Raw genomic sequence first — 13,704 nt, forward strand, 5'->3', positions numbered from 1 at the left:
TGTTTTTTTAATTTTCATTTCATTTGTAAATCCAAGAAAAAACAATCCTGTTCATTTTATATTTGATGTTTGAAAACGTTGAGGCACAATAACACTGCAGTACCAACAACAGTGATGGACACACACACAAGAACACACAAGAACACACTATCAATATTCTGGCAGCAAAACAACAAACAGTTACTTTAATAAATAATGAATCGTCAGTATTCAAGGTTTCCAGTTGAGCCTCACTGATCCAGATTCAGGATCCCAGCAGGTAGAACCCGGACGCCCCAGTAAACCCTCTTCACTCTGCGGAAGCCGGCGTCCTGCACGTCACAGCGGTAAGTTCCTGAAAATATCACCATGTGTAAAGTCTGTTAACTTTAAGATCATTTTTAATCTGGTTACACAGTATTTATCCTTTTTGTACCTGTACATATACATATATATACACATAAACTTTCTATTTGTTATATTTCTTCATGTTTATGTTGCATGTTTACTACTTTTCTTCACTAACATTTCACTGTAGCAGGAAATATAACTTCTTATTTCTTTGTCTCTTAACTTACTTTGTCTGACTTTGTCTTGTCTTGTCTGTGATAGTGAGCAGCTGTGGTTTGTGTCTGTGTATTAATGTGTATCTGTTCATCCACATCACATAGTTTGGACCAGTTTTAAAAGAAGAAGTGAATATTGGATCAATATTTCTCTCACAGACAGAATCAGATAATTTAACAGTTTAATTTCACCGACACCAAATGTTTTTTTACATCCACATGTGTGTGTCTGTGTACATGCACAGGTGTGTTTACCTGCGTCCTCCTCTCGGACCGGGTCCAGAATCACCCGGTCCAGCTCAGGAGCTTCCCAGCGAGCAAACAGAGAGTCGTCAGAGGTGATGATTCCTCGGGCGTAACGCCACGACACCCTGGGCCAGGGAAACAGAAAACACTCTCCCATTACTAAATGGATTTTATTATCACATATAGATCTTACACAAAGAGATGATCACATTAAATAATATACAAAACTCTACTCTGACAGGTTATTGTGTGTGTGTCTGTGTGTGTGTGTGTCTCCGTGTCCTCAAGGAAACAGCTTCACAATTGTAATCCGATGAATTGATCAAATCTTGGTTTCAAATAGGAATATTAAGTATTTCTCTTTCATTTGTAACTAAATAACAACAAAAGACAGACACTCGGTTAGTTGTGATATTTGTCATTGTCTATTGTGTGATCCGGTCCTGAGCTGAACTCTCTCCTCCTCTCTCACCTCCATGAGAACGTCCCCATCGCCTCCATCACTTCTCCCAGACAGTCGACCTCCACCCTCTGTCCTGACGTCACAGTCACCGTCCTGAGGCCACACTGCCACGACTCCTGACACTTCACCTTGTGGACTCGACACACCTCCGACACCTGGTGATCACACACATCATGAGGGTTACGACAGCGTGAGCTCTCTTCATCTGCTGTGTTCATTCATCTCTTGTGTCTCTGTGGTACCTCCGTCCCATCTTTCCTTCCTGGGGCCTCTTCCATCGCTGTCTTGCTGTCTCTCAGCAAACACAGGGTTTGAGTTTTGAGCCCCAGGCCACAGGTGGAGCTGCAGGGGGAGCTGTCGATGATGACCTCCACTGGCACCTCCTCTGCCTCCTCCAGGTGAACAGGATGGAGGAGGAGGAAGAAGAGAAGGAAGAGAAGGAGGAGGGGACAATGAAGGCCTTCAGATGCAAGAAGCATTTCAAAGTTTGATGTTGAATCTGCAGAAAAGAAGAAAGTTTTTACTTCACTATTGAGTCCAAAGAGTCCGCTGCTGTCGGTATATATGATTTCGTCACACGGTGTGACCGTGACGTGGCATTAAAGTTTGATGAGTCAAATCAAGATGATTGAGCTGCAGCTGCAATACTGGTCACTAGAGGGCAGTGTGAGAGCATGGTTTGCCCAGGACCTTCTTCCCCAGGGCTGAAGAGCTCAATGATTTACACATTGTTGATATGTTGGAAACTCTATTAAACTTACTGATGTCTGTCAATTAATGTTGAGAGACAACTTTAGCTCATGATTAAGAGTAAAAAGAGAATTTTTAAATTTTATATATATAGTATATTTTTTTTAATATTTTTTTTTTTTTCTTTTTCTTTTTTTCATAACAAACAAATAAGTCTCTTGGATAGATATGCTAGACCAAACAGGAAGCCCACCATTTTGGCTTTAGTGGTATATTTTTTTTATATATATGTTTTTTTTCATTTTTTTTTTTTTTCTAGGAACAGTACAACAGTAGTGCGGCTTTTTTGTGGAACTGGTATATATATTCATATATACCAGTTCCACAAAAAAGACGTTATGGCGGAGCGTTATGGAACAACGCAACAGGAAGTCGCCGATTTTTGACGTTACACGTTCGATCATATCAACTTTAAATGACGTCATCTCAACAACATGGAGATTCAAACTAGGGGGCGTTTGATTAGACGCCATCAAAACACGAGGTTGTTGCATCTGTATGACGTCACAGTGGGGGTGGTCATAGATTCCTTTGATGTCTTCGATGTTGCAAAGATGAGAGATTTATTCGATCTGAAGCGAAACAAGAGTTTTTGTTTTTGCCCTGAACAGATCAGTCTGTGCGTAGTGATACTGACACGCTGCACGTGATGGCGTGGAATGTAGTGCGTGATTAGCGGCCGTGGTTCGGAGCCGTTTCTCCCGGCCCCCCCCCCCCTCCGCGGCCTAATCAGGTCCCGAGTTCTGCTCGCAGCCCGAGTTGTGTTTTAGTAACAGTACAACAACAGTACAACACAATGCGGAAACTGTAGAAACAGTCTGTCTCTAACAATTACTATAATAACAATGATTTATAACAATAATATCTAAATTCTTACAACATATTTAATTTAGATTGAAGTTAATGTTGGCTCTTGTTATTATTATTATTCGAACCCAAATGAATTGGCTTTTTGAGGCCTTTAACAAGCTCAAATCGTTACCACAGTTTGCAGAGAATTAGAAAGTGGTGAAAATGTACGTATTCTGGAGTATTTGGAAATGGGCGTGGCAAAATGGCTCAACAGCGCCACCTGGAACGCAGCCCCTAGGTTTCCCTTCGAACGCAGGAAGTGAAGCCTTTATCCTTGCCGCAGTGCGCAAAACACATGCAACACGGAAACGTGCGCTTCATTGATCGCTCTCTCCACCGACCGCAACAGGCTTCAAAATGCCTGTGCTCGGCCCGTTAGTGCTACAACGTAGCCCTAGTTGTACTTGAGATTTGACCCTCATTTACATATCCAGTTAATTACAGAGACAGAAAAAGACGGCATAGGAGCGTACTAAGAAACTACTTCACAATTTACCTAAAGTAAAACCTTATGATTCGAACAATGTACAGTTAGACTTTGAATCTTTAATACTGACTCCGCGGGAAGGATAAACGCGTCAATTTGGGGGCCGATTGGACAATGTTACAACAACTTGATTTTCAACCCGATCAGTAGGTGGCGCTATGACCCTGAGTTAATATTAACCTATGAAGCTGTTCAGGCCGGGACTCTGGTCATAGGTGAGAATTCTGACTGTTCAATGCACAGTGGAGTTAAAAGAAACTTTTCACATAAGAAAAGCGATAGGGCCTCCGCCCTGTCGGTGCTCGGGCCCTAATACGCGATATCGGACACAAGTTAACTGTTAAAAAACAGATCTTAAGTTAATTTTCTGTCTTGTTTTAATGTAATATTGGCTTTTTAAAAATCATTATACCACGGACTTTGTTGCTCTACACGTATACAACTGTGCGTAACTACACCTCAAAAGACTCTCATAGTCGTCACGTGTCTGTGTGTGGTGCGTCTTCTCTTACATGGAGTAGCAGGTTGTCTCTCCGTTCTGTCCCAGCTCTGTATCTGTGAGTCCGTCCAGCTGGTCTTACTCCAGCTGCAAGACTTTGAAGTTCGCTAGTGCATGTCTATCACTAGCAAAATAATGATCAAAGGCAAAATCAATGCCAAATTAAGATCAATGACACGCCTCTGATCTTAGTTGTGTAATAGCGTTTAAGTAATATATATTATCATACGTGTAAAGAAGAAGAGCAGACATTTTCTGGTTTAATCACTTTTACAGTGTTCAGGCTGGGGGGGGGGGGGGGGGACTAGAGCCTCATGGGGGCGTTAGGGAAAATGGAGCAGAGGGAAGGTGTGTGAGTGTGAGTGTGTGTGTGTGTGTGTGTGTGTGTGTGTGTGTGTGTGTGTGTGAGAGAGTGTGTGTGTGTGTGTGTGTGTGGTTATTAAAGGGAAACCTCTCAGTGTGAGAACGAGGTGCGGAGTGTGATCAGCACAGCCGACACGTCGCCTCCTCCAGCAGAATGAGTCAATCAGACACATGGTGTAGCCATGCTGAAAACCAGGGGCGTGTCTGTGTGTGTGTGTGTGTGTGTGTGTGTGTGTGTGTGTGTGTTGTTACCACATGGACGTGCATGTGCCCTGGAGCGATCACAAGCTCACACATGTCAAACACCTTTGATCTGTGGATAATTTTCCACTGGAAAACTTAAAGAGGAGTTGAAAGAAGCAGGATGCTTGTGTTGTTCTAAATTAAATCATCTAACAAATATTAAAGATACTTCAGTGTCCATTCGTCGGAAGTGTGTCTGCGTGCTTTACTTTCCTCTTCTTGTTTTCAACCTCTTTGCGTCTCTTTAACTGTTTTGCTTTGGTGTATTTCTCCCCTCAGTCCATTCAGAAACTCACCCACAGATTGATGTGAATAAAGTGAAGCCAGCTGCAGAGTTCTGGACTAACTGAAGTTTCTGAAGGAGTTAATGAGGGAGACCAAAAAGAAGGGAACTACAGTATCAATGCAGGATGTAACCAGGGTGTGAGGGTTGATTGAAATTGAACTGAATTATTTACCTTTCATTTCAGTTCAACCATTTTTTGCCATGGATAAACGATATACAAATAAAGTTATTATTATTATTTATAATTCAAATTAAGAGTATAGGTGAATCTTTCAGATTTTGATCTTGTGATAACACATCTGAGTGTTTGTGGTAAAAAACCAAAGGTGCTGTGATGTTACCATTCATCAAAGACATGTTGAATCAGTTCTTCCTCCTGTCTCGTGTCTTTGATCTGAGCCTCAGGTGAGTCTGAATCCACTTCTGTGTTTCCACGCCTGTTAAACGTGACCCGGCATCGCACAACTGACCCAGACTGACCAATGGGAGAGCAGGACTGGAAACACGTCACAGTTCACGTTCAACTAGAGACTACTGCTGCGTTCAAGTTCTGAGGGAAAATAGAACATTTAAAGCTTTCAACTTATCTTTGTCTTCTTTAATTGAAACATGTATTTAAACACATACACAAGATACACACAGTACAATAAAAAGACATAGGTGTAAGCATATAGTCAATTTAGAAATAATTAATTTAGAAAGGACACAACAGGTAGAGCTCATACTATTCCATAAGTGTAGTTGTAGGGACATGAAAACATGTTTAAAGTCATTGATAAAACAATAAGAAGGAGGCTGCTTATCATTTCTCCATTTGCAAGGTTTAGTTTCGTGGTATGTTCACCACACTGTGAAAGTAAGATGGGACTGGTGTCAGACCAGAAGAGACGTCTGTTCCCAATGTGAATTTCTTTAGTGTATTAATTGGTAGATAAAATAATAATAATAATAATAATAATAATAATAATAATAATAATAAAAAGAAAAACAGTCAAATGTAATCACTAAAATCAGATGATGAAAATGTATTTGCATGGTATTCGACCCTGAGAGAGACAGTGTGTGTGCATCAGTTAGTACATCAGATAAACAGAGGCAGCTTCATGTTCTCCTCTTCCTTCAGAACAGAAGCTGAGACCCAGTTTCCCTCTGGAGCAGGAGCCGTCCTCAGTGGGAGCTGACCCTGTTTGACTGGAGCTCCTGAGAGTCCAGCAGGTCATGTGGGAGGTTCATGTCTCATGTAGTGACCACTTCACATCTGTATGTTTACTGCTCATGTGATACAACCGCTTTCATGTATTCATGCCGGACGCTGTCCTCATCACAGTGTGACATTTAAAGTCAGTTTATCTAAAAGGCTCCATCTTCACCCCCCCCCTGCTCCCACACCAGCAGGTTTCAGTGATGGAGTCCAGGAGCATCAGCTCAGGATCGAGGTTCACCCCCCGTGTCACTGCAGTCCTCCATCGTCTCCTCTGTGGGTGTTTGATCTGATCACGCTCAGAAAGAGGAGAGACTGATTTCTGGGGCTTTTTGTTCCAGTTGGAGCCTCCAGCTGTGACTCCGACTCGGCAGCTGAGGCTAGTCCGTCCACAGAGGGGGGGGGGGGGGGGCCTCATCTCCCTGGGGCCCCAGGTGACATCCTGCTCAGGGCCCCGTTCTACCTGAGCCGAGAGCCACAGTCCCAGCTGAGAGTCCGTCGGTCTGTCTGAGAACACACACAGACACACACACGTGAACACACACAGACACACACACACGTGAACACACACAGACACACACACACGTGAACACACAGACACACACACGTAAACACACACAGACACACACACACATGAACACACACAGACACACACACGTGAACGCACACAGACACACACACGTGAACGCACACAGACACACACACGTGAACACACACAGACACACACACGTGAACACACACAGACACACACGTGAACGCACACAGACACACACACGTGAACACACACAGACACACACACGTGAACACACACAGACACACACGTGAACGCACACAGACCGTCTGAATGTCAGGCACAGTGCGCCAAATGTAAATGTTTTTCAGTGATTTTCAGTAAGTTTCTATGAATTGATGCACAACAACTGAAAAGCAGAATTCATTTGAGTTTAAAGACTAATGGTGTTTGGTTCACCGACATCAGAACATCGCCGTACGCTTTCTAGCCACATGTGGAGGAGGTCGGGGGGGAATCCCCATCAGAAGGGTCACAGCAGTGAGGTGTGGGGTTCCTAGGCTCTTTGTGTGACACTGGTTTGAATTAAACAGCTAAAAGTGCAGCTTCTTCCTTGGCAGGTAAAAACCAGAGGAATCCCCGGGTGGAGCTTTCAGAGCTGTGTCATCAGCGTTTACCTGGAGTCCTGCTGTGGCCCTAAATCAAGTGCTCCCAGCTGTGAATCCGTGGCTTCTGATTGGTCGCTCCTTCTGTACAGAGATAGGACGCATTTCACTCAAAACTAATGTGTGAAAACTCCACTGTGCAGCCCCGCCCCTTTCTTTCTGCCACCTGCTACTGACGCGGAAAATCCAGTTTGATTCAACTCGTCAAATTCCTAAAAATGTCAGTGCTGAGATGAGGTGAAATGTGTGTGATGGTGTTTCACATGTTCTTCCTGGCTCCTCCCACACTACTGACTGTTAACTGAAACATCTCGGGAGCTTCAGCGACCTCCCGTCGGGAGCTTCAGCCTCAGCGACCTCCCGTCAGGAGCTTCAGCGACCTCCCGTCAGAAGCTTCAGCGACCTCCCGTCAGAAGCTTCACTGACCTCCCGTCGGGAGCCTCAGTGACCTCCCGTCAGAAGCTTCACTGACCTCCCGTCAGAAGCTTCACTGACCTCCCGTCAGGAGCTTCAGCGACCTCCCGTCAGAAGCTTCACTGACCTCCCGTCGGGAGCCTCAGCGACCTCCCGTCGGGAGCTTCAGCCTCAGCGACCTCCCGTCGGGAGCTTCACTGACCTCCCGTCAGGAGCTTCAGCGACCTCCCGTCAGAAGCTTCACTGACCTCCCGTCGGGAGCCTCAGTGACCTCCTGTCGGGAAGAGATGCACTTTCTTGGTTCAGCTGGTCGTTGTAATTAGAGATAAGATCAACCCACAACATGTTACTAGAGAAATCTGATCATCAAGAGGATCTGAAACAGAAAAACGAAATGTTATTCTTTCATTTTTCTTCAATCTCAAATAGTTTTGCTCCTGCAAAAATCCTCAATGAGGGTTTTGTCGTAGATTTAAAAGCTTTGTTAAAGTTTGTCCTGCTCTCAGTATTAAATATCAGTGACTCATAAACGTAACAGGAGCAGAAACCGAAGCACAGAGCTGCAGTTCTTCAACTCACAGCATGATGTCAGCATTTCTCCTGTTGTTCCAGCGGAGCTCTCTACAGTGAACAGGCTGGAGGGAGACTCCTCGCTGCTCCACCGTGTTCTCTGGTCCGGATTTAGGTTCATGCTGCAGATCGATGGAATAAATGAGCCAGTCTCCACCTGTTGTGCTTGCTCCACCACAGGAAGCAGCTCATTTAATCCCCATGATCGAGGTCAGTCCCAGGTGGACTTCGGGCTCCGTGATTGGCTGTTTGTCGTCCTCACACAGGATCAGAGCTGAAACACTTGAGATATTTTACTGACTCATATAAAGTGATAAAGAGTCTTTTAGGCTTTGGTTGATGGAAATTTAATATAATTGGATGTGAAGGAGTTGAAGAGAAACTAGTCGAACCATAAACAAAGTGCAACGGAAGATTGAGCGTTTATTTAGTCTCACATTCTCACAAGCACAAAACCAAACTGAGGGAGCGAGCACGAGTCTGATCAGAAACACTTGAACAATACATAAAATGACAGAAACTATCTTTGACAAACATTTATTGAATATCTACTTGTTTAGTTTGGTCCATGTCCCATCTGCTAACACGGAGGAGTTCATGAGCTTAACTGCAGCCGGCCACCAGGGGGCGACTGGGAACCTGTCATCTTAATATGTCAGATACGTACTTCATCCTCCAACATCTCACATGTTGTGTGTATCTTCCTGATTTCATATATTGCTCTGTTTCTTTTGAGGTTGTGAAGTGAGGAACTGAAAACTGCACAAATCAAACTTGAACAGATTCTAACTTTGAACAAGTTGTTGTCTCCAGTTGTGTATTTGTTCCTCTGCTGGTGGTAGAAGGTCACACCAGTGAAACCACCAACACTTCGGACTTCAGAGGGTTTTTAACACCAAGACGTCAGAAAGGTGTTTTTCTAGTGTTATGGTGCGTTTGAAACGAGTGGGTGTGTAAGCTCGAGTTATTGTGCACGAGTTATTTTCTAAAGAAATCCACCAGAGGAACTCGGGTGTGGAAGCTGCTGCACAGGTTTCAGAACTCAGTCCGGCTCACGCGTGAGGCTCTGCCCCCCCCCCCCCCCCCTGTGCGGATCGAGAGCAAGCGGCGCTCTGCATGTGAGCGAGCGCTCTGTGGGCTGAACGATCACGTGGGTCACACAGGAGGCACAGAGCTGAACATCGTTCGGCTGCTTCTTCTGTGATCCCGGCTGATTCTGCTAATGATCCGTGGGTCAGACCCAACAGAGTCCGGCTCCGACTGCTGCTGCTCAGCAGTGTCCCCTCTGCTGACCTGGAATCCACTTAGAGATCAATATCATTATTTTATTATTTTGATGTTTCCTGTGATGATCCAACCGACCCTCCCTCTCTAAGTCATCACACAGTTAGCTACAGCTTTCCCAGGGTTTTGGAAATGAAGCTTTGATTTGGGTCTAATCAGCGGAAACCTCTGGATCCAGAGTGGGCCTTTGAAGCAGAGGTTTAGTTACAGCTGCCTTAAAAGCTTGTGGTACGAAGCCGGTTCACAAAGACATATTAATCTGATTCAATATGAACATATGTTCATGGGGAGGAGGTGGTGGATGTTTCCCTGATGGTTGAAATCGTTGCTTCTCAGAGGAATCGATGGATCAGTCGAGCTGTGACTCAGCTACCGAGCTGAAGAGGGAACATCCTGTTGGTGGAACGCCACTTCCTCTCCGGTGTTTGAGAATTATACCAAGAAGCTCATCTCCTGTGATTTACTTTCTTCTTTCTCAGTGTTTGTTTCCCAACTCTGGAGTAAAACCTGACTTCTCTTGTGCGCCTCCTTCTCGTCTCCTCAGGTTCCTCCTCCAGTGTTTGGAAGATCTGGACGCCAACCTTCGAAAGCTCAACTCCCGCCTTTTTGTCATCAGGGGTCAACCAGCCAATGTGTTCCCGCGACTCTTTAAGGTCAGCGTCCTGGATGCTCTGGTTTGAACCCAAAGATCTGCTGCTGCCTCCAGCTTCTCACAAGCTGGGGTTATCTGTTTGGTTTCATTGTGAATTAGTAAATGTGAACATGTCGTCCTCCATGTTGTCTGGTCTCAGGAGTGGAAGATCTCTCGTCTGACCTTCGAGTACGACTCTGAGCCTTTTGGGAAGGAGAGAGATGCTGCCATCAAGAAGTTGGCCATGGAGGCGGGCGTGGAGGTCAACGTGAAGATATCACACACCCTCTACGACCTGGACAAGTAAGGACAACTAGAACCACTTGTTTCTAAATGATGTTTCCAGCTCTTACTGTGATGAGTTAGATATTAACGAGCAGTAACTGTCCACTTTCCCTCATCGTGTCAGCGTAATTAACATGTGAGCAGAGAGGCTGTAGATACCTGACTGCACTCGGCAGCGCCACCTTGTGTCCATACATACACGACACACAATTATCTGTATTTATTTATGTAACGTTTTTTATGATCATTAATTCAGATTTTGAGAAAAGCGACTCCCAGCAGAAAAGGTTCAGGTTTTAACTAACTCACTTATCAAAGGCTCAGTAAGTGGAACTAGTTAAACTAAATGGGAAGTTGTTATTAACGTTATCGGTGCTTTTCCAGCTTATTGATTCTTTTACATCGCTGGGATTTTTCTTTCAGTGCCTAAAGAAAGTGATTTCAGTGAGAAGTTTATCTTTTTAAACCCAATTAATAACAAAACTGAAGATGAGGAAATTCCACTTCAGTTTCCTTCCTTCCTTTTGAGGAAAGTGTTGAGTTAAACTCCTTCGCAGCTTCAGCGAGACACATTTGAATATTTCTTATTGACTTGTGACGTTAGTGAATCGGATGTTAGATGAAAAGGTGAAGAACCTCTGACTGAGCGCTGCCTCCGCTCCTCTCCAGGATCATAGAGCTGAACGGCGGGCAGCCTCCGCTCACCTACAAGCGTTTCCAGACCCTGATCAGTCGACTGGATCCTCCGGAGACGCCTGCGGAGACGCTGTCGGACGCGCTGATGGGCGGCTGCGTCACCCCCATCTCCGACAACCACGGAGACAAGTACGGGGTCCCGTCGCTGGAGGAGCTCGGTGAGGAAACCAAACCCAGACGTAGACTAAGTGCTGAACTGAATAACAACCCATAATGCAACACTGTGGGAGCTGCATCCAAAAGGACTGCTGTCATAAATACTGATTTATCTCTGACCAGTGCGTTAATACTTAAACTAAAATTAGACTCCAGCAAACTCCAGTAAAGTCTGATCTAATATCAGAGAAATATCTGAGTAAGACTCTAAACAAAATGAAAATCCTCTCGATAATTAACACGGGACACTTGCTCCTGAAACTCTAAACCCAGTGTCTCTATCTACAGGCAGCTCTCCTCTGAACCCTCGCGATTGGATCAGTTAGCTTCTCACCAGGTTCCTGTTTCCATCTCGGTCCGCCCATGCTCTCGGCTGCTCTGGAGCCATCTGCCTCTCACACCTGCTATTTTAGCTAAGAAGCTATTTCATGTTTCTAAGTCCGTCAGTGCAGATGTCTGGTTTCTCTCTGGAAGGTTTGTTCCACACAAGCTGTCTCACCATTAGCCCGGGGACATTTTAACCGGCTTGCGCTCGGTCGGTCCATCAGACGACCCCAGTCCAGCTGACGGAGCTGTGCTCACCTGCTGAGCGCTGACATGTGAATTCATCATGTGCAGTTTGAAAACTGTTTAAATGTGAACGTTCAACAATAATAAGAAGTGACTCAGCCTCAGTATCAACAAAAGTAGATTTGTGATTTATTAAATATTAGAAGGTTTGTGAAATGTTTTAGTTTCTGTCAAACCAGGCGACATTACAACGAAGCTGCACCAGAGACAACACACACTGACAGATGATGATTAACTATAATAAACTTTATTCATACAGCACTAAAAACAGGTTTACAAAGTACACGTCGAAGCAGACGCATGCAGTGCAAGTTAACGCACGAGACAACGGATGAAATGAAGCAGTGAAACAAACAACACGCTCTTTGTGATGATTTCAGGCTTTGACGTGGAGGGCCTGCCGCCAGCTGTGTGGCCCGGAGGGGAGGCCGAGGCTCTGACCAGGATTGAGCGCCACCTGGAGAGAAAAGTAAGTTCTGCATGTGTTGGTCCACACACAGCTGTTGTTATATCAGCTGTAGCTCAGAAACTTCACTTGGTTTCATTGATTTATATTTTAAAATAGTACAGAAATAAGCAATAAGATAAAATAATAAGACATTAATAATAAACTGTTGGTTTCTCTGGACCTTCACATGTAAAGAGCCTTGAGATCATGTATGTTATGATCTTCTTGTGGCTAATTATTAATAAAGTAATGGACTGCGATTGGTTGATATATTAACATTAATATAATATGATTATATTTTCAGAAACTAACCAGATGTATTCTAGTATTGACATATATTTTCTTCACTTTCTTTTAAAATGACTGAACTGCTCTGTTCTTCATCACTCTATCGTCTCTCCCTCTTCTTCCTCCCGTGTTTTTCTCCCCTCACAGGCGTGGGTGGCGAATTTCGAGCGCCCCAGGATGAACGCCAACTCGCTGCTGGCCAGCCCGACGGGCCTCAGCCCCTACCTGCGCTTCGGCTGCCTCTCCTGTCGCCTCTTCTACTTCAGCTCACAGCTGTATGAGCAGTGTGCTTCACTCATCAAAACGATCAGTGTGGATTTGTGGTTTATAATTCATGTTGAAAGAATAATACAAAGACAAATACAAAGAACATTGCATATTCTTACAAACCCTCCTGGCAACCAACTGATTTTCCTTTAGTCCCTCTTCAGTCAACATTTTTCCTAATGATCTGATTCCTGTTTGTGTCCAGGTGAAAAAGAACAGCTCCCCCCCGCTCTCCCTGTATGGTCAGTTACTGTGGCGTGAGTTCTTCTACACCACGGCGACCAACAACCCCCGCTTCGACAAGATGGAGGGAAACCCCATCTGCGTCCGCATCCCCTGGGACAAAAATCCAGAGGCTCTCGCCAAGTGGGCCGAGGCTAAGACGGGTTTCCCCTGGATAGACGCCATCATGACTCAGCTGAGGCAGGAGGGCTGGATCCATCACCTGGCCCGGCACGCCGTCGCCTGCTTCCTCACCCGGGGCGACCTGTGGATCAGCTGGGAGGAAGGGATGAAGGTGAGGCTGCAGAAACTTACAACACAGGTTAACGTGAAGGTGGACATGTTCAGATTGGTAAAGGAAGGCCAGCCGAGTCTGTGTTCTCTTCTCTGACTTTGACAAACCTCTGCATTTTGTAGAAACAAACATCTGGATGATGTGTTGCCTCTGCAGGTCTTCGAGGAGCTGCTTCTCGATGCAGACTGGAGCGTGAACGCAGGCAGCTGGATGTGGCTGTCCTGCAGTTCATTCTTCCAGCAGTTCTTCCACTGCTACTGCCCCGTGGGCTTCGGCCGGTGCACCGACCCCAACGGGGACTTCATCAGGTGGGTACCTTTCCTGGCATCGCCCCTTGAATCCACGACAGCAGGGGGAAAACATAAAAACCTTGAATGACACGTCAGCAGGTCGGACTGGTTTTGTGATGTCTGCTTCGGTGGCTCCTTCTCTTGGAGGTCACACTGTGTCTGCGGTGTGGCAGCTCT

General features: G+C 45.2%; 3 protein-coding genes across 3 annotated transcripts in view; 2 read left to right on the plus strand and 1 right to left on the minus strand.

Moving 5' to 3' along the window:
* LOC117764219 (6-phosphofructo-2-kinase/fructose-2,6-bisphosphatase-like) overlaps positions 1-13,704 on the plus strand; it is a 96,422-nt gene that overhangs the window by 42,801 nt on the left and 39,917 nt on the right. The window lies entirely within an intron of this gene.
* LOC117764236 (transmembrane protein 81-like) lies at positions 14-1,800 on the minus strand. Its single transcript, XM_034589860.1, has 5 exons — positions 1,497-1,800; positions 1,264-1,409; positions 801-916; positions 111-334; positions 14-47 (listed from the first exon to the last, which is right to left on the minus strand). Exons 1-4 carry the CDS (start codon positions 1,731-1,733, stop codon positions 231-233), a joined length of 603 nt encoding a protein of 200 aa, XP_034445751.1. The 5' UTR covers positions 1,734-1,800; the 3' UTR covers positions 14-47; positions 111-230.
* The window catches only part of LOC117764243 (cryptochrome-1-like), an 8,405-nt gene continuing 4,424 nt past the window's right edge, over positions 9,724-13,704 (plus strand). The window contains exons 1-8 of the mRNA XM_034589874.1: positions 9,724-9,800; positions 9,924-10,032; positions 10,171-10,313; positions 10,965-11,149; positions 12,098-12,186; positions 12,601-12,731; positions 12,922-13,237; positions 13,394-13,545. Of these exons, the coding sequence (XP_034445765.1) occupies positions 9,724-9,800; positions 9,924-10,032; positions 10,171-10,313; positions 10,965-11,149; positions 12,098-12,186; positions 12,601-12,731; positions 12,922-13,237; positions 13,394-13,545 (1,202 nt within the window). The remainder of the gene's footprint in view (positions 9,801-9,923; positions 10,033-10,170; positions 10,314-10,964; positions 11,150-12,097; positions 12,187-12,600; positions 12,732-12,921; positions 13,238-13,393; positions 13,546-13,704) is intronic.

The sequence above is a fragment of the Hippoglossus hippoglossus genome, chromosome 7 (genome assembly GCF_009819705.1).
Source record: "Hippoglossus hippoglossus isolate fHipHip1 chromosome 7, fHipHip1.pri, whole genome shotgun sequence".
NCBI classification, from domain to species: Eukaryota; Metazoa; Chordata; class Actinopteri; order Pleuronectiformes; family Pleuronectidae; genus Hippoglossus; species Hippoglossus hippoglossus.